The sequence below is a fragment of the Muscardinus avellanarius genome (genome assembly GCF_963383645.1).
Source record: "Muscardinus avellanarius genome assembly, chromosome: 7".
Taxonomy (NCBI): Eukaryota; Metazoa; Chordata; class Mammalia; order Rodentia; family Gliridae; genus Muscardinus; species Muscardinus avellanarius.
This window is the reverse complement of record NC_137793.1, coordinates 65,362,824-65,383,100: the sequence shown is the minus strand read 5'-3', so window position 1 is coordinate 65,383,100 and position 20,277 is coordinate 65,362,824. Positions and strand designations below refer to the sequence as shown.

Sequence of the window (20,277 nt, the reverse complement as noted above, 5' to 3'; positions counted from 1 at the left end):
TCAAATGTGAAATTCATTCCAAAAATATTGGGGGGTTTTTTTGTGGGGTTTTTTTTTTTTTTTTTTTTTTTTTTTTGTGTGTGTGTGTGTGTGTGTGTGTGTGTGTGTGTGATACTGGAGATTGAACCCAGAGGTAGTTTACCTCTGAGCTACACCTCCAGCCCTATTTTATTTTGAAACAAGATCTCCCTAAGTTATAGAAGGCCACATGAAGTTGCTGAGGCTGGCTACAAACTGTGATTCTCCTGTTTCAGTCTCCCAAATACTGGGATTACAGGTGTGCACCACCACATTTGGCTTAAAAATATTCTTTGATATGAGTTTGAGAAATGAGTCAATACTGGTGAAGATACAAAATACTGTCAAGAATGTATACCATAAAGCTACAGTTGGGTCACAGATATAATTCAAAGTCTTGAGAACATTTTTCATTGCTCATAGGATAAATGCAAATCAAGTTTTCCAAAGTGTAACTTCTTAAGACTTAAATACTATTTTTCTCAAGCACCTTAATAATAATGATACAGATCATAGTAAACAAGGCCTTTACTCACATTCTTATTGGACATTATAGTCAACTTCATAGGGAGGACTCTTATATAAACCCTCCACTTAGTCCTACATCACACCAAAGCAGCATTTGCCTTGAGGGTAGAGTTCTCATAAGTGTGTCATCCTCAAAGGTCTATATTTCATATATAATAAGCCATTAGTGAATTTTATGTCATTTGTCATTTATTTTAGTATTTTGACCTTTGTTTTTATCAATACTTCATCTTTAATCATATATTTCTGCATGTGAAAAATTTTACCCAAATAATATATGAGCATTAAAATATTGCTTTCAGACATTTGCAGTATAAGTGGAATGAAAAACAGAAATTGTGTTATGTGTCTCAAGGAGAAGCTAGCTTCACCTATGGCTATGAGTACTTGGGCTGTACTCCAAGACTGGTCATCACGCCCCTCACAGAGCGATGCTGGCTAACTCTTACAGCAGCCCTACGCTTGAATCTGGGAGGCTGCACTGCTGGTCCAGCTGGAGTTGGAAAAACTGAGACTGTTAAAGATTTGGCTAAAGTAAGTCCCATATATTCAGAATAAAAACCTCCTTTTGCCTTAAATTCATAACATCCCTGCTGTTCAGATGTTCATTTTATTTAACAAGCACATTCATCAGTTTCTGCAATTCATCAGTTAATTTTTGAATGCCCATTGCATTGCATTTGGGATCTCAGGAAGCCAACATATGCTTTGTATTTACTTTGAGTATTACTTTAGGAACTGACTGACATGTGAAGGATTAATATCATTGTGTGGGAGGGGGTATGTGGGAGGAAGAGAGAGGAAGGTAGTAACTGATGAAAACAAAGGTAATATATTTCTTAGTTTTCTTTTTGTAGATGTGTATAAACACATGACCATAATGGTACACAAGCATCATCAAATATAATAGTATATATACACTTATACCATATTGAGTTTTGTGAAGTCCTAAATTTGGTATCTAATTAATCTTTACATATTACAAAATTTTTCTCAAAAAGCTTAATAAAGATATTTGATTACTCTCATAGTTCTAACACAAGTATTTTGTGTAATAATTTATGAAATATATTAAAATAGTATTTTTTTGTTTTCCAGGCTTTAGGTAAACATTGTGTAGTCTTCAACTGTTTTGAAGATTTGGATTATAAGGTAAAGCTTAAACATATGTACTCATAAATAATACTACATATATAGAAAATTGATTAAAGAATTAAAAACAAGAGAGATATTAAATATTTATGGATCTATAAACACTTCTTTTAAAGTGATAGAACAGAAACATAGACTATAATAGAAACTTAAAGTATTATATACTTTTATTTTTAGTTCAACTCAATTCCTCCTTAAAACAGTGCTTTTCCAACTTTCTGACGGTGAGATTCTTTTTAAACAAAATTTTATATGGAACATGAATATATAAAGTAAGAGTTCTGACTTATTATAAAAAGCCTCTCCCCATGCTTCTGAAAAGATGATTACTAAGATCAATGAGGCTATTATGATTAGCACAAAAGCAAAAATCTATATAGATGTCTTGTGTTTGGGTAGCAAATTACCTAAGACATGTTTAATAATATCCTGAAGTACTTGTTAAAATTTCATTTACTTCTGTTTCTATGTGCTACAAATTTAACTCAAAGGGTTTTGGGGGGTTTGTTTGTTTGTTTTTTGGTAGTACTGGGGATGGAACCCTTCTATCTCCGGGCTACACTACCAGACCTAGTTTATATTTTATTTGGAAACAGGGTCTCTTAAACCAGCGAGGCTATCTTCAAACCTGGTGATCCTCCTGTCTCCGCCTCCCAAGCACGGGGATTATAAGTGTGCCACCATGCCCGACTAACTCAAAAGGTTTTAAAACATGAGCATGCTAAGCTAGCACTTTCCCACTGAACGACATCCCAAGCCCTTCAACTTGTTTTTCATGTTAATTAAAAGCCCTTCAAAAAAAATTCCATGGTTGAATGAAATATCAAAATTTCAGATATGATTTTCTGCTACCTATGGGAGGTACCAACTTCTGAGTTTTTCCAAGTCTCTTTGGCTCTATCTCATTTTCTCTAGAATACCTGACAAACAAAATCTCAAGGCATCTGTCACCCTGCCTTTAGCCTACTGATTGTCCTGTTTTGGCATCTTCCCACACTTTAAACACAACTGCCGGAAAGTTGCAGGAGAGCCAAATGGCCGTCATAGTAAAATAGTGGTGAAATTCTTTACCATCTTAATTTCTGTAATCTTTTCTTTTTTAAGATAATGGGGAAATTCTTCTTTGGACTGGTTCAGTCTGGTGCCTGGTGTTGTTTCGATGAGTTCAACCGCATTGATGTGGAAGTTCTGTCTGTCATTGCCTCACAGATCTTGACAATTAAGACAGCAAAGGACAGCTATTCTGTCAGGTATTTGTTCAGTGCATTTATTGGGTGAAAAACTATTACACATTTTGAATGAAATTGATGAACATTTACGTTTATTTACTATTACGTGTTTTTTCTTCAAATAAGTGTTTTGGTCTTTTGGTTGGTTTATAGAATATAGAGAAAGAAATGGTTCTCACCTCAAATATTCCCTTTGTTAGGTAAATCATGTGAAAATATCTATAACTAACTTGCAGGCCAACTTAGAGGTATCCAAACTCTTGCCCGAGCTTTGGAGCAGTCTCTGGAGCTACCAGGACTCTGATGTAGATACATTTTAATTACATTTTTTGTTTTTGTTTCTATCTTTAATTATTTTCTTTTTGTCTTAGAATATTGCATTAGAAGGGATGAAATAAAAATTGGTTTTTTAAAAATTTGACATTCTTTTAAAAAAAAAAACTAAGTCATACTGGCCATGCACCTGTGCAGCCCCTCTTGTCTCTTCACTCTAAATTAAGGAGCTTTTGTAAAAACTTTGCAATAACATTTTATGAATGTTAGGATTACTAATGACTAGTAATAAAAGCAAATTTTTTCTTTTTGGATAAATTTAGGAACTCATATGTTTTACTTTATGGACATAAATGAATTTGTGGGTTTAAATTTTTTATTATATTTCTAACTTGTGCTTATGGATACTAAAATTGTGGCTTAACTCTCAGGAATTCTGTTCAAATTGCTAAAGCTAATATTGCCAAGCCTCAAAAGTAAATGGATATAGCTGGGGTCACAGTAAAACCTACATCTTACCAACACTTCTCTGCACATTAACCTCTGCAAAATGCTCCCCATTAATGTCTTAGGATTCACCAGGTTTTGTCTCACTTACTATTTTTCCCATGTTTTGACTCCCCTCTTTGGTATCAACTGTCCAATGAATCAATACAAGATTTCTCTCTCTTGTCTCTACCACTGGTGCCAACTACAGGTCATAGATGTCCATGTCCAGTGTTCTATTTCATAGTGGTACCAAAGCTTTTTAACAGGGGCCAGGGGAGACTTAGGAGGTGGGCTTTGTTCCATACTGAAACAGAGACTTGATGCCGGGCCCCAATCTATGTTCAACTGTTTCATCTAAGCAGAGTATATTTTATTTCCCAAGAGTCTCTTCACATTTCTTCCCCTGGTCAGTTCATTCATTTAGGTACCTTCCAGCCTTAGGTCCCACAAAGCTCCTCAGATTTTTTTCAGACATTACCAAATATATCTGAACCTTAGCAGGGTTCACAACTTTGGCTCAAATTATTCTCTTCCTCCTATCATTCACAGTTATTTTTCCAGTGAGCTATTTGGATTTAAATGTGACATAGTATTAAGAAAGTCCCCAAATTCACTTGTAGTTTTATCATACTTTGTCCTAGAGAAAACAGTTTTACTGATGAATACTGTAATGTCTTGTAGGTTTGTGCTGGATGGAAAAGAAATGCGTGTTAATATGTCTTGTGCAGTCTTTATCACCATGAATCCTGGGTAAGTGATAGTGAATCTGGTGGGAGTAGACAAAGACCAAATTCCTTTTTTAAATATTCTCCACAGATGGATTTGTCTGACATTATAGATCTATCATTAACTCTCCGCATTCCTCTGAGCTCCCCCTGGTGGTTGCAGGGAGTGAAGCTTGGGCAGGTTCATTAAATATCTCACTGATATTAGTCCAAGGAATCAGAGAGAGCTGATGTGGAGTGAATTGTGGAACAAGGTCTAGGGAAAAAGTATGATAAACAGCATGCTCTGTGGAATAGATGGTACAATAAAAAAAAACCATCATGTAGCCTGGAGTGGTGGTGCATGCCTGTTAATCCCAGTACTTGGGAGAATGAGACAGAAACATTACAGATTCAAGGACAGCCTCAACAATGTAGAACAACTCCCAGCAACCTAGCAAACTCCTGTTTCAAAAGAAGTGATGGCAGAAGGAATGGAAGTATATCTCAGAGGTAAAATGCCCTTAGGTTCAATCTTCATAACCGTAAAGAATCTTGGAATTTTCAGATAAAGGTAATAAAAAGCCACTAAAATTACTTTGGAGGAAAGTATATTACATCATTCCTTATTTGAAACATTGAGAAATTATTGGTTTTTGTTTTGTTTTTCTTTTCCTCTAAAGATACGGAGGTCGAGTAGAGATCCCAGGTAACTTAAAATCTCTCTTTCGCCCAGTGGCAATGATGGTGCCCCACTCTCAGATGATTGTCGAAATAATACTGTTTTCATTTGGTTTCAAATCTTCAAAATCACTTTCTGGAAAGATAACTAACCTTTATGAATTAGCTAGCAAACAGCTCTCACAACAGGTAAGGAATGTTTTTCCAAAAATATTTAAATGTAATTATAGAAAAATGACTTTAAATGAGACTTTCCTGGTATTTGTTCAGGAATGACCTGGGAGCATACTATATAGTGGGGCTGGAATTTCTGTCAACACATCAAGTCCATATGCCAACTTAGGTGTAAGGCAAAAATTATTCAAGATTCCAATCCAGTCCTCTAAGCTCTAGAGACAATAACTGAACATTTGTCATTTCAAATTATAGACTCTGTCTCTGTACAAGGAAGACAACAACAAGAGCAATGTTCTATCACTGCATTGTGCAGCATAATAATTTGTAGTACATCTTAAAACACAAGTGCTAGGCCTTACACCCAAATTTATAATTTTTTATATCTCTTGTGGAACTTCAGAATTTGTATTTCCAAGAAGTTCTCAGATGTTACTGACACTGCTGATTTGAGCACCACACGTTGAGAATTATTTTTCTTACATATAAGTAATTGTTTCTAACCCCAAATGGTTTGGACAGCTAATCATATTTTCTCTAATATGCTCCTCTTTCCAGTATTCTTCTAATTCCTTTTTACATTTCACAGGTAATTTCATTCAGATACTGACCGTGTTCAACACTCACTAGTCTTTTTTGTGTGTGTTTGTGGTACTGAGGGTGGAACCTAGGGGCTTTTCTACCTCCAGGCTATACTCCCAGACCTTTCTATACTTTATTTGAAAACAGGGTCTCACTAAGTTGCTGAGAGCCTCACTAAGTAGCTGAGGCTGGCTTGGAACCTGTGCCATCCTCCTGTCTCAGCCTCCCAAGTGCTGGGATTACAAGTGTGCACCACCATGCCTGGCTCTTAGTCTTTTCTTTAAGAAAGAGACTTTTGCTAGGTATATTAGCACATGTTTGTGTACTCAGCTTACTCAAGAGGCTAACAGGGAAGCCCAGCAGCTCAAAAAAAGCCTGGGCAGCATAATAAGACCATGGCTTGAAAGAAGATAAAGAAAGGAAGGAAGGCTCTAAGGAGCACAGGATCGGGAAAGATAAATGAGAACATTCAAAACAAAATGAGGTTGCTTGGATTCAATATCACTGATTTCCTTCATATCCTAGATAATCGATAATAATAAATTATAAATCAGTAAAAATAGTAATTCTGCATTTATTTTCAAAGTGTGCCATTTTCCCTTAGAACCTTTAATAACTCAAATATTTTAATGTTTGATAGGATCATTATGATTTTGGTTTGAGATCTTTAAAGACAGTTTTAATAATGGCTGAAAAGAAGAAACAGGAGCTTGAATGGTCAGTTGAATTTTAAATTTAAGGTTATATCAAAAGGAGTTGTATACTACTGGAAAATAATTTGTAGAATTTTAAATGACAAGTTAAACCAGGGAGCTACCAGAGTGCCACAGTAAAATATAATAAAGATTATTTAAGAATATCAAAGAAGCTAGCTGTGTTGTATACACTTGTAATCCCAGTACTTAGGAAGCTAAAACAGGAGGATTGCAGTTCACAGCCAGCCTCAGCAGCAACTTAATGAGGCCCTCAGCACTTACTAAGATCTTTTCTCAAAATAAATAATAAAAAATATGCCAGGTGTGGTGGTGCACGCTTGCAATCCCCATGCTTGGGAGGCGGAGACAGGAGGATCTCGCTGGTTCGAAGCCCTTAAGAGACCCTGTTTCCAAATAAAATATAAAAAAGGTCTGGGAGTATATAGTATAGCTCGGAGGTAGAAGGGTTCCATCTCCAGTACTATATATATATATATATATATATATATATATATATATATATATATATGACTGAGGGTGTAGCTCATAGGTAGAATGTCCCTGGGTTCAATCCCTAGTAACACACACACACACACACACACACACACACACACACACACACACACACACAATTACCAAAAGGTTTTTTGTGTGTTTGTTTGTTTTTAAGCAAGCTGATCCTAAAAGTCTGAAAAGATGCAAGGAATTATATTACATGTTTTAATCCACTGTTACTTTATGATCTATTTTGGAAAATGTTTTATGAGCAGCTGAAAAGAATATGTATTCAGTTGCTGTTGGTTTGGATATTCCTTAAATGTCTATTAGGTCTATTTGTTTTATAGTGTTCTTTAGGCTGAAGATTTTTTGCTCATCTTTTGTCTGGAAGATTAATCCAGTTGTCTGAGCAGTGTGTTAAAGTCTTCCAACTTCAACAAACAAAAAAGGTTTGTTTTATAAAAGTGGTATGCCCATATTAGGGGCATAAATATTTATTATCATTATATGTTCTTGTTGAATTGTTTATTTTCTTATCAAGAAGTGACTCACTTTGTCTCTTCTGATAAGTTGAGATAAGTAGGTTGAAAGCCTGATAAGTAGGTTGAAAGCCTGCTTTGTCAGATATGAGAGTTGCTACCCTCACATGTTTTCAGTCTCCATTTGGATAGAATATCTTATTCAGTCTTTTCACCTTTAGCCTATGAATATCTTTGCCTATAAGATGAGGTTCTTGCATGCAACATGTAATTAGGTTATGTTCTTTAATCCACATTGCCAGTCTAAGCCTTTTAATTGGGGAGGTTAGACCTTCGACATTGAGAAATGATTTCTGTTTCCTGTAATCTTATGGTATATTTTGTGTTTAATACAGTGTTATTTCTCCTTTGCTTAGTTGGTCATCTGGTGGGATTTGTCCCTTCTTTCATTCTGGTACTTATTCTTCTTTTTCTTCTTTGTGTTTTATTTCCTTAAATATTTTCTCTAGTGCCAACTTGGTTGTCATGAATTCTTTTAGTTTCTGCTTATTGTAGAAAGTTTGTATTTCTCTATCAATTTTGAAAGAAGTTTTTGCTGAATATACAAGTCTTAGTTAGAAGTTGTTTTTTTTTGTTTGTTTGTTTTTTGTTTGTTTGTTTTGATGGTACTGGGAATGGAACCCTTCTACCTCCAGGCTACACTCCCAGACCTATTTTATATTTTTATTTAGAAACAGGGTATCTTAAGGCAGCGAGGCTGTCTTTGAACTTGCGCGATCCTCCTGTTTCCACCTCACAAGCACGGGAATTACAAGCATGTGCCACCACGCCCAGCCTGAAAGTTGTTTTCTTTTGAGGTCTAGAGTACATCATACCAGTCCCTCCTGGTTTTCATGATTTAAATTGAGAAGTCTTTGGTGATTTTTATCATGTTGCCTCTGAATTTCACCAGCTTTTTTGCTCTCGATGCATTTAATATTTTTTCCTTGGCATCCATATAAGTCATTTTGATTATTATGTGGTATGAAGAAGTTCTTCCTTGATATTATGGTATTGGAATTCTGAATGCCTCCTGTATGTGAATGTCCAACTCATTTTTTATGTTTAGGAAATTCTCAGATATTATTTTTCTGATGAGATCTTTGGTTTGTGTTTCTAGGCAAGCTTCCATTAGTACTATATGTTAGATCATTTTATGTTACTGCATATTTCTTGAATATTTTGGTGGTGGTGGTGATGGTGTATTACCTTCTCTATATTGTTGACTTAATGGTCAGTTTTGGATGGATTCTTTTCCAAGAATGGAACTCGATTTTCCATGTGGTCTAGTCACCAGAGATTATTTCTATTAAGATCTTTATAACTCATCTATTGTCTCCTTCATTTTGCTCACAGCCTCTTTTTGGTTCTTACTTAAGGACTCAATTTCTCTATTGATACGTTCTTTCATTTCCTTTACACTTCCTCTGATTTCATTTCTCAGGTCTTTGGTCATATTGAGAACCAAAATCTGACTTTTTCTGGCATTTTCTGCAGCTCAGTATCAGTAATCTCCTTTGCTATTCAGTTTTGACTGTTCATTATTTCCATGTTGGCCTTCATTCTCATGTTTTCAGAATTTTCTAATTTATATCTTTTTTGTAATGGCATCTTTTATGTAGATTTTCATGTAGATTTGTAAAAATCTTTATGTAGATTTCTTGTGTCTATTTGTTATTCCTTTACAGTAAGGCCTATGCTAAGGGTATATAGTTGCCTCATTGGGTCTGTCTCATAAAATCATACTTTTGACTTATTTTCCCCAAGCCTCTTTAATAGGACTTAGTTTTTAATGCAGGCAAGCAGGAATCTATGCTTGCCTACAAGCCTCCATGCTCTCTAGGCCCAAACTCAACAGGACCCAGAGACCATAATCCATTGAGAGCTTAAGACCTGCTGGATGAAATTTAATGCTTCAAGGACACCATCATACCTCTGCTGGTTGTGAATAGGTAAAAGTAAGAGGCACTGGTTTTTTGTCTCTGTGATAGCTGGAATGAAGATCAGAAGGGCCTGAAATTATAACATTCCATGCTTGTGGCCCTGCTAACTTATCTCTGATGGCCCAGTGATATCACTGCCAATCTGCTGGCTGTGAATGTCAGGATCCCAATCAGCTCCTGGCATACAGGCCAAGAGGGCATACACTGCTGGCCAAGAGGGTATTGTGCTCTCAACTTGCAGCATGGTGTCTGATGGTGGTCTTCATCCCCACCTTCACAGGGATGGTTTGAAAACTCACAGACTTCATGCATTTGTTCACTGTCAAGCAAGTTCCTACAGCCACTCAGGCTACCGCTGAGACAGTTTGTAATTTCACAGTCTTGACAAGTGCCACTCAGGTACCTACAGGAAGTGTCTGTAGTTTCTTGGCCCTCACAGTATCAGATGCAGCCACTGGAGTCCATGGTGGTTTGGCTGGCCAGTTTGGAGATCCACAATGGTTTTGATGAGGTAGTATATAGCCACTGGGATTCCTACACAAGGGCAGGTTGTTTCTTGGTCTCACTAAATTCAACGCAGTCACAGGATTTCTTTATCGCACAATGAATTCTGATGATTTGTTTGGCTGAGCAGCCTGAGGATTCATGTCTTGAGATAATAGAATGTGGGGAGAAGAATGTGATTGCTTTTGCTCTTGGTTCTCTGCAATCACTGACTTAACAAGATTTAGCTTCTTTTCTGGAGTTGGTCTCTGAGAGCCACCCGTACTGGCAGCTGCTCACTCCTGCACAGGCTCATCAAAATGGCACTTATCTCCACTCTCTGCCCATCAGATGAGATATTTTTTGGAGCTACTTTTTAGTCTTCTATTCTGTGCTGCCTCCAATTCAGCCACCTTTCAATTGTCTTTCTTCTTTTGCATTCTATTTGTTATTCCTTTAAAGTAAGGCCTATGCTAAGGATATATATTAGCCTCATTGAATCTGTCTCATAAAATTATACTTTTGAGTTATTTTCCCAGAACCTCTTTAACAGGATATAGTTTTTAATGTAGGCAAAGAGTAACTGCTTTTCTTCTTTTGCCAAGAAGTGGTCTTTCGGCTAGTTGATTTCTGGGTATTGGAGCAGCTGAAATGTGCTGCCTTCTTCTATTCAGCCATCTTAAATTCCCCATGATCCATAAAGTCACATGTAAAAATAAACAGGTAGCTAGAAACCTATTGAAAATCAAGACCAATGAAAGGGAAATATTATCCCAAGTATTAAGACATACTTTAAAGCTTCAATAATTAAAACACTGTGATACTAGCTCATGACTAGAAAACTGTAGAAAATGAATAGAAATAGGACTCTATTATTTGGCCATTTATATATCATAAAACTGGGCAAAAATAGATTCTTTAATGAAGAGTTATTAGGGACATTAACCATCCATCTGAATAAGTATCAGGTTAGAACCATGGTCTATATCATTTGCTAGGATAAACTGTGAAGGATCAAATAATTTAAATGGAAAAATTTGAAAATACATAACTATTTGAAGAAACAAAATGTCCTTTATAACCTTGGCACATAGAAGGCTTCTCCCACTATTCAGCTGCTAAGACCCTGCCCTGATGGGAAACTTTTCTTCTGTTCTGGCTGACTCTCCACTTAAATTCCTTCTAAGTCATTTAAACACCCTTAACCCACCCTATGTTAAACCCAAATGACTTATAAAGCCACTGCACCCTGTAGTAGCCCACGTATCCCTTAGATAAGCAGAACAAATGCCCCCCCTGAGGGGTCCCTGGATCCCTCCCTGCTGAGGGATTTTTATAACTTCCGTGAGCAATAAAAAAAAAAAAATGGACAGAAATCCCCTACATACAGGCTTTCCTCCTTCATTCAAGTCCTGCTCTCTGCACTAACTGCTCCCCAACGGCTGTCCTTTTAGCCTGCCAACGAGCTGTTCCTCTGCCTTCCATTTCTTTCAGTATCCAGACTCAGTGGATGACCCCCCCCCCTTACAGGGCTCCTGTAGTCCAGCCCTTCACCCTTCCTCCTCTTCCGCTACAACCGTGACCCCGAGTCCTGCAGCCTTTTCACAGCTAGTCCCCACCCCTCACGTTCCAGTCTCCTCCACTGAAGCTGTGACCCCTCCCTCTGGGAATGCCTCCCAGCCCATGGTTCTCCCAGCCATCGCAGCTGCTGCTCCGGGAGCAGTGGCCGCTTCTTTCCCCTCCTCCCACCTGGCTTCTGCATCCACCCCCACCTTCAGTCCACCCTTTACTCCCTTGCATTCCCTGGCTGCTCATTTTCCCCACTCCCCTCCTTCCTCACCGTCTACATGGATTCTGGCTCCTCTGTTGCTGGCTACTCAGGCTGAGGCATCTCCTCCCTTACCACCCCTACTGCCATCCAGGGTCAGATACCCTCTGGTGTCTTCACTTGTTCCTTCTCTTCCCCTTAACCCTGCTGCTCAGGTCCTAGAGTCCCTAAGGGAGGTTGTGGGGGCAAAGGGGAGTGTCTGCGTTTATGTTCCCATTTCTATGGCAGAACGTTCTGAAATTGAGAGGCGTTTGGGTTCCTACACAACTGACCCCACTACTTATGTTAAAGAATTCCCCTGGGTCCTTCAGGCTTATAGCCTTACTTTTCATGATATTTACATGCTGTTGGCCAATACCCTGTTACCTGAAGAGAGCAGGCAGGTATGGGAGCAGGCACAGGCTTATGCAGACGAAAGTAATAGAACAAACCCAAATTATCCCATGGGTATCCAGGCGGTGCCAGATAAGGATCCTAACTGGGATTATAATTCCCCTGCAGACTTCATTTGTGGAAATCTCTTTTCCACTTGCATAGTGGCTGGCCTTAAGAGGGTGACTCAAAGAGCAGCAAATTTTGATAGGCTTCATGAAATAATCCAAAAATAAAGGATGAATCTCTGACTGAGTTCCTCCATAGGCTTACTAAAGCTCTTCAGCAGTATACTAACCTAGACCCTGAATCAGCTGGTGGAAAGCATGTCCTTATTACTTACTTCCTATCCCAAAGTTATCCTGATATTAGAGCAAAATTTAAAAAGCTGAAACAGGGACCTGCCACCCCTCAGACCGAGATTATGGCTATGGCCTTCAAGGTCTCTCATAATAGAGATGAGGACGCTGAATGCCCTAGATATCAGAAATATGAAAAAGGCCGAATGTAGCAGGTATCAAATGCTGGCTCAAGCCATTAGTAAATCAGAAATTCTGCCAAATGTTGCAGAAAAACAGCCATCAACACCTAAGGGTCCCCCAGGGCCTTTCTTTAAATGTGGAAATGAAGGACATTGGGCAAGAGCCTGCCCAAATCCCCAGCCCCCTACCAGGCCATGTCCAAGGTGCCACAAATTCAGTCATTGGGCTACTAACTGCCCCAGCCCCTGCAGGGGAGCTGGGTCATTCCAATAGCATGACCTACTTGGCATGACCACCAAGGACTTGGGGTTTGTCTCCCGACTGTTAATATCGCTGCCCAAGAACCTTGGGTAACCCTCATAGTTGATGGCCACCCCATAAATTTCCTCCTGGATACAGGAGCTGCATTCTTAGTCCTGAGGGAATTTTGGGGGGCCCACCAGCCTAGCACAGTCCTCTATTGTCTGGATAGAGGGACATACATTTAATCCCCATAAAACTCCTATGTTGACCTGCCATTTCCATGGTCACCCATTTACCCATCAGTTCTTAGTTATTTCTAAATGTCCTGTTCCCTTGTTAGGGAGGGATATTTTAGGAAAATTTTGGGCCTCCATTACCATGGCACAGTGGCCTATTGGCCCTGCTATCTCCTCCAACTCAGCCTTCCTCCTGACCTTGATGGACATGGACAATCCTCCTAAAGCTCCCACATATCCCGTTCCTCCTCATTTGGTGCATTCCAGAGTTTGGGATACACTCACACCCCTCACTGGCTAATCACCCATCTGTCCAGATACAACTAAAAGACCCTCATCATTTTTCAAATAAGCCTCAATGCCCACTCCCTGTGGCTAGCCTCCAGGGTCTTCAACCACTTATTTCAGACTTCCTGAGAAAATCTTTCCTGCAGCCCACTCACCATGTAACACATCAATTCTAGCAGTTAAAAAGCCTAATGGTGCTTCTCACTTAGTGCAGGACCTTCACTTAGTTAACGAAGCAGTTAAGCCCATACACCCTTTAGTCCCCAACTCATACACTATCCTGTCCCTTATTTCATCCTCAGTGACCCATTTCTCGGTCATCAACTTAAAAGATGCCTTTTATATGATTTCTCTTTTGCTTACCTCTCAGGATCTTCTTGCCTTCACCTGGACAGACCCTGACACCCAGCAGTTCCAACAGCTCACCTGGACTGTCTCACCACGAACCTCTCCCACTAGGCATAAATACTGCCTTTAGGACACTGCAGCAGGCACTACTATGTGCTCCAGCCATTCAGTTCCCTGACCTCAACTAACCTTTTACCCTATATGTACATGAAGTCATGAGCCTGGCTATTGGTGTCCTGGCCAGGCCAAGGGCTCTGTTTCTGCACCAGTGGCCTATCTGTCTAAACAGCCAGACCCAAACATCCGAGGCTAGGCTCCTTGCTTACATACCTTAGCCTCTGCCTATGTGCTTCTCCAAGAAGCAAAAAATGTTCACATTTGGGGCCCACATCAAGGTTACCTTACCACACCAACTCAAAGATCTGCTCATGTATAAGGCCTTCAAACTCTTCCTTCTTTCTGGGTGCTTTCCCTCCTGGTCACCGTTTTACATGATACCACTGTGTCTTTTAGTTTGTGTTCATCCCTAAACCCAGCCACCTTATTGCCCACTTCTACTGCCCCTCCTTCTCATGTATGTCTAGAGGTCTTAGATGCCCTTATCCCTTGCCATTCTCACATTCAGGATAAGTAAGGCTCACATCTGTAAGCCTTACTTGGCTTATAAATGGGAGCTCTTTCACCCAGGAGGGCCAATGATATGCAGGATATGCCATTGTTTCATTAACCGAAGTCATTGAGGCAAAGCCCCTCTTCCCCAATACTACTAATCAGCAGAACTAATTGCAGTAACCAGGGCTTTTGAGTTAGAAGTCAATCAAGCCCTTACTATTTACATGGACTCAAAATATGTGTTCCAAATTCTACTATCACATTCAGCCATTTGGAAGGAATGTGGCCTGGTGAACACAAAGGGCTCTACGGTCACCAATTCCAAATGGATTACAAAACTTTTACAAGCCTCCCTTCTACCAAAGAAAATTGGAATCTCTTATTGTCCAGCCCATAAAAATGATGACTCCACAATTACACAGGGAAACACTAGGGCTGACAGGATAGCAAAGGAAGTGGCAATGTATTCTCCCTCCTTCTTGGCTCCTGTACAACCTGTCCCACTTAGCAACTCCAATCATGACTCTGAAGCTATACAATCACTCCTCTTATATTTGCACACTATCTTCCACCCTAATCCTAATACCTTAAAGGTTTTTGCTAACTCTTTTCTTACTCTCTCCCCCAAAGACACTCAGTTTCTATGGAAGTCCACATCCAAGTGTTCAATCTGCCAGTGCACTAACCCACAGACACCCCTTAAGCCAGGCACTTTTCCCTCACATCAGGCCCGTGGCCACTGCCCAGCAGCAGTTTGGCAGATTGAATTTACCAACATGCCCACAGTCCATAAATACCACTATATAGTGGTAGTGGTTGACACTGTCTCAGAATGGGTAGAAGGCTTCTTACCTCTAAAAATCAGGCATCTATGGTGGCCTCTATCTTGGCTTCAGAGATCATTCCTCAGTTCAGGGTGCCACATTCCTTTCAGTCCGATAATGGACCAGAGTTGTCTCCAAAATTACCCAAAACCTCTCCTCTGCCTTAAGTATCCCATGGCATTTTCACATTCTTTAGCACCCTCAGTCTTCAGATAAGGTAGAGAGGACAAATCAAACTCTTAAGAAAACCCTTTCTAAGCTCTCTTTAGAATTGCACCTTGATTGGGTGAAGTTACTCCCTCTTGCACTTTTCAAACTCTGAATCCTTCAAAAAAAAAAACCTCTGCTTTCCCCTTTTGAGGCTGGGATCCCACAGGAGGGGGTCGTGTGGCCAGGTAATTGGCTTGGGGACAGAGGGGAATGTCCTTTCACTGACAGGCCAGGAGGCACCAGGAGAGGGCAAATCTCCCTGGTAACTGACCAGGTCTGGCTGGAGGGGGGATGGTGGCTTATCTGGTCAGACCAGGGCCTCTCTGGAAATGCACACTTAACTCATGGGGGAAACTAACTCATGTAACATTCCTCCCTTTTTCTTTTTCTTTTTATTCAAAATAAAGAATAAAATATAGGGCTGGGGGTATAGCTCAGAGGTAGAATACCCCTGGGTTCCATCCCTAGTACCACACAAAAAAGTGTTATCATTCAATCTCCATGCATTTAAATAATTTATTTTGGTCTTCCAATTGTTGATTTCTACTTTCATTCCATTGTGGTCTGAAAAGATGCAGGGAATTATTATATCTTTTGAATTTCCTGTTGCTTACTTTGTGGACCAGGATGTAATCTATTTTGGAGAAGCTTCCATGGGCTGCTGAGTAGAATGTGTATTATGCTTTTCCTGGTTGAAATATTCTGTATGTCTATTAGGTCCATTTAGTTTATTGTTTCCTTTAGTTCTGAAGAGTCTTTACTTCTTCTGAAGAGTCTTTACCTTGAAGATTGATCTAGTGGCATGAGAGATGTGTTGAAGTTTCCCCATATTATTGATTTGGGTCTATTTGAGATGTGATGTTCTAGAAGGTTTGTTTTACAAATGTGTGTTTGTTTTACAAATATTTGGGGCATAAATATTTACTATATATTCTTGGTGAATTGTTCCTTTTAATAAAAGTAAGTAACCTGCTTTGTCTTTTCTGATGTGTTTTAGCTTAAAGTCTGTTGTGTTGGATATCATCAATGCTACCCCTGCCCATTTTTGGTCTCCATTAGCATGGTATGTCTTTTACCATACTTTCACTTTTGGTCTATGAATGTCTTTGGCTATACAGTGAGTTTCTTCCCAGCAGCATATATTTGGATTATGCTTTTTAATCTACATTGCCAGTCTATGTCTTATAATTAGTGAATTAAGTCCTTTGATGTTCAGGATTATTATTGAAATATGATTTTTGTTTCCTGTTGTTTTTTGTTTTATCTTCTGATCAGTATAATGTTATTTCTTCTTTGCTTAGTTGCCCCACTGATCAACTTCATCTCTTCTCTGCTTCTGAAATTTTGCTTCTATTTCTTCTTTATGGTTTATTTCTTTAAGTATTTTCTCTAGTGTTGGCTTTGTATTCGTGAATTTTTTTTTACCTAATTCTGCTTATCTTGAAATACTTTTGTTTCTCCATCAATTTTGAATAATAACCTTGTGGGATATAGCAGTTTGGGTTGTAAGTTGTTTTCTCCCAGGGCCTGGATGACATCATACCAGTCTCTCCTGGCATTCTTGGCTTGGGTTGTAAAGTCTGGCATGATTTTTATTGTTTTGTTCCTGTATGTCACCTGTTCTCTTATTCCACTGCTTTTAAGATTCTTTCCTTGGCCTCTTTATTGGTCATTTTGATTATTACATGGCATGGGGAAGTCCTTCTTTGATCTTGTCTTAATGGTGTTCTGAATCTCTCCTGGACATGTAAGTCCAACTCTCTTTTTATGTTTTGAGAATTCTCTGATATTATTTCTCTGAAGAGATTATGAATACCCTTGATCTGTACCTCTATTCCTTCAATTCCTTCTATCCATTGGGACATTTCATGTTGTCCCATAGTTGTTGGATGTTTAGGTTTTATTGCTGTAATGGCTTTTGAATGTTATTTACCGTGCTTTCAGTTTTGAATGAACTGTTTTCTAACAGTGATATTCTATTTTTTCATTTAATCTAATCTTCCAGAATTTCTTTCTATTGCTGTCTTCATTTCATTTATGGACTCTGTCGTTCCAGACCTCTTTCAAATTCTTTCTTAATGTCTTCATTCTCTCTTTCATTTTCTGTACACTTACTGTGAAACCTTTCATCATATTGAAGATCAGAATTCAAAATTATTCTTCTTTCATTTCTTGTAGGTCAGTATATATGATTTATCTTATTTCCTTCCTGTTCCTAGTTCTCATATTTTCAAGGTTCTCAGGATTGTTTTTCTAATGTATTGGCATCTTCTTTTTTGTGTGTGATTCTTTGGGTATTCTGTCTGATCCAACCTGAGTAGTAGGAATTTAGAGGTGTCAGCAGGTTCATGCTTGAGTAAGCAGTACTTTTTTCAATGGTGAGGGTGGAGTAAAGGATAAGGAGCTGAGGTGATGGGTACAGGATTCAGGTAATAGAGAATATGATTAGGTTAAGTAAGAATTTAAGTATAATAAGATAGCATCTGGTTGAGAATGAGAAAAGGTTAGATAGTAGGATTCTTGTAGTTAGTATTTAGGTGTGGAGATATGAAATAGCTTGAATATGAAACAGAGATACAGTAAGGGAAAAAAGTTTTAAGAGAAGAGAGTAGATAGGCTAGAGTGAGGAAGTTTGTAAAAGGAATGGGAGGAGAAGGAGCAAACAAACACAAACAAAGTAACAAAAGAAGTTATAAAAACTAACAATTATAAACCAAAAACAAAAAAACAAAAGGAAATAAGAAAGAAAAAACAGAAAGGACAAAAATAAAAAAACAAAAAGAACTAGTGGCAGTGTGAGAGAAAAAGAAAACAAACAACCCCCCTCCAAAAAACATAGCAATCATGCTAATTTATGTATATAGGGCCCAGGCCCATATAATATCTGTATTTCTGTTGACTGTGGTAAACTCTGAAGTATATGCCAGTGTCTCTCATTTACTCCGTACCCTATTGTTGGCTTTGGACCCACTTTATGAATGTTTGCATCCTTCTCTCACCTCTGAAAGCTTTGTGTTTAGGTATAATGGTGTCAGGTGTCACTATTAATGAGTTCTGTGTAAGTTCAGGGTTCTGTGCTTCCCCACTCTGTGCTCCATGCACCCTTTGGCCCTGGGTTCCATGCTCTCTGGCACTGGCTCTGAGCTCTCTGCCCTGTGCTCAAGCCCTCTGCTTCATACCTTCTTGCCCTGGGCCTGTGCCTCCCTACCCACACCAGCTGAGAGTGTCCAGTGTAGTCTTGGAGCAACTCCCTGTGACCTTGTGCAGGTACTGCACCTTGAGCACTATGTGCCTTTCCTGTGTCTCTGGAGGTTCTAACTGGACTACTTGAGAGATGGGCCGCCAAGTCTTAGCCGGCCAGGGTCCACGGCTGCTCTGGGCAGTCTTCTGCTGAGTAACAAATAATATCAGTGGTTACCTGGCTGTCTGTGGGTCTCTGGAGGGCATGGTGCAGCACCATGGGTGCTGCCTCTGGTGAGCTCACAGGCTTTTGGATCTTTTTCTGGGTCCCTGAAGTGTGATGCTGGTTGCTTAAGATGTTGGAACTCTTGGCTGCTTTCTGCGCTTCAAGTTCTTGGATTATTTGTAAGGATTTCTTGGGGCTGTAGCACCGAAGCCACACAGAAGCCAGCACTTATGATGTTGCCGCCAACAGCTACACCAAGTCAATCGTGTGCTAGGGCTTTTTGTAGTGGATATCACGTTCAGAGTATGGGATTCATTCTGCCGTGATTTCTGTTTGTGTTTTAGTTCATATCTTCTGCTGCTTTGCTTATTTTATTTCTCAAGACACACCTTTTCAGTAGTTGAACATTATTTGTTCCAGCTATTAAGATATGCTGCATCCCACAGTTGTCATTTTGAATCCCATCATCGATAAAATGTTATTTAGTATGTAATATATTGTTCATTATTTTGCTATGCTAGATAACATTCAAAGACTCTGGATATTAAAAAGTGAGTATATCATTAAGAGAGAGCATTTTTTTCTACCTACCACAGGCAGTTTTCTCTCTCTTTCCCTTAAAAGAGTTTTCCCACTCTCTTCTTTCATTTATAAAACAAAATAATAGTTCAACAGCTAAAGTCCTAAACCTCCCTTGGTAGAAAAGAGTTGTTAATACCTGGAGAATTAACATTTTGTCAAATAGACACTTTTAACATTTACCCATCTTCCCACAGTACTTAGCCACCAAGTAAGTATTTATTTATTTATTTATTTATTTATTTATTTATTTATTTATTTATTTATTTGTGGTACTGGGGTTCCTGGAAGCCCTTCTACCTCTGAGCTACACTCCCAGACCTATTTTTAAATACTTTTTTATTTGGAAACAGGGTCTCTTAAGCCAGCACAGCTGACTTCAAATCTGCGTGATCCTCCTATCTCTGCCTCCCAAGCGTGGGGATTACAAGCGTGCACCACCACGCCTGGCACCAAGTAAGTTTTTAGCTAATTCCAAAGAACCGGTGTCATGAAGATAGTCATGGGTATATTGCGTAAAATGAGGTTATATCAGCTTGCATCTTAGTTATATGCTAACATTTATCTAAACTGTTCATTGTTTATTCTTAAATTACAACAGAGAAACCTGATGGTAAATTCACATGCCAACTCTGAAATTATTTTTGTAGAATTTTGGTGGTTTCACCTTTCTATTGCAACAGTATTATATTTTATTAAGCCATTTTCTCTCCATTTGTATATTTAATACCCCTCTCAATTAGACATATAAATCACTTGTGGGCTTTTTATTTTCCTTTAAAATAAAGGTACCATAAAACAAGAAAGAAAAAATGAAACTATCAACATTCTGATGAAAATTTTAGACATCAATAGACAAAAGGGTGTGAAGGACACTTTTTT

At 38.8% G+C, this 20,277-nt stretch overlaps 1 protein-coding gene across 1 annotated transcript in view; it reads left to right on the top strand.

Moving 5' to 3' along the window:
• DNAH14 (dynein axonemal heavy chain 14) overlaps positions 1-20,277 on the top strand; it is a gene marked incomplete at both ends in the record, with an annotated part of 395,029 nt that overhangs the window by 131,235 nt on the left and 243,517 nt on the right. Inside the window, 6 exons of the mRNA XM_080698700.1 lie at positions 849-1,080; positions 1,645-1,698; positions 2,803-2,948; positions 4,371-4,439; positions 5,077-5,263; positions 6,471-6,547. Of these exons, the coding sequence (XP_080554826.1) occupies positions 849-1,080; positions 1,645-1,698; positions 2,803-2,948; positions 4,371-4,439; positions 5,077-5,263; positions 6,471-6,547 (765 nt within the window). The remainder of the gene's footprint in view (positions 1-848; positions 1,081-1,644; positions 1,699-2,802; positions 2,949-4,370; positions 4,440-5,076; positions 5,264-6,470; positions 6,548-20,277) is intronic.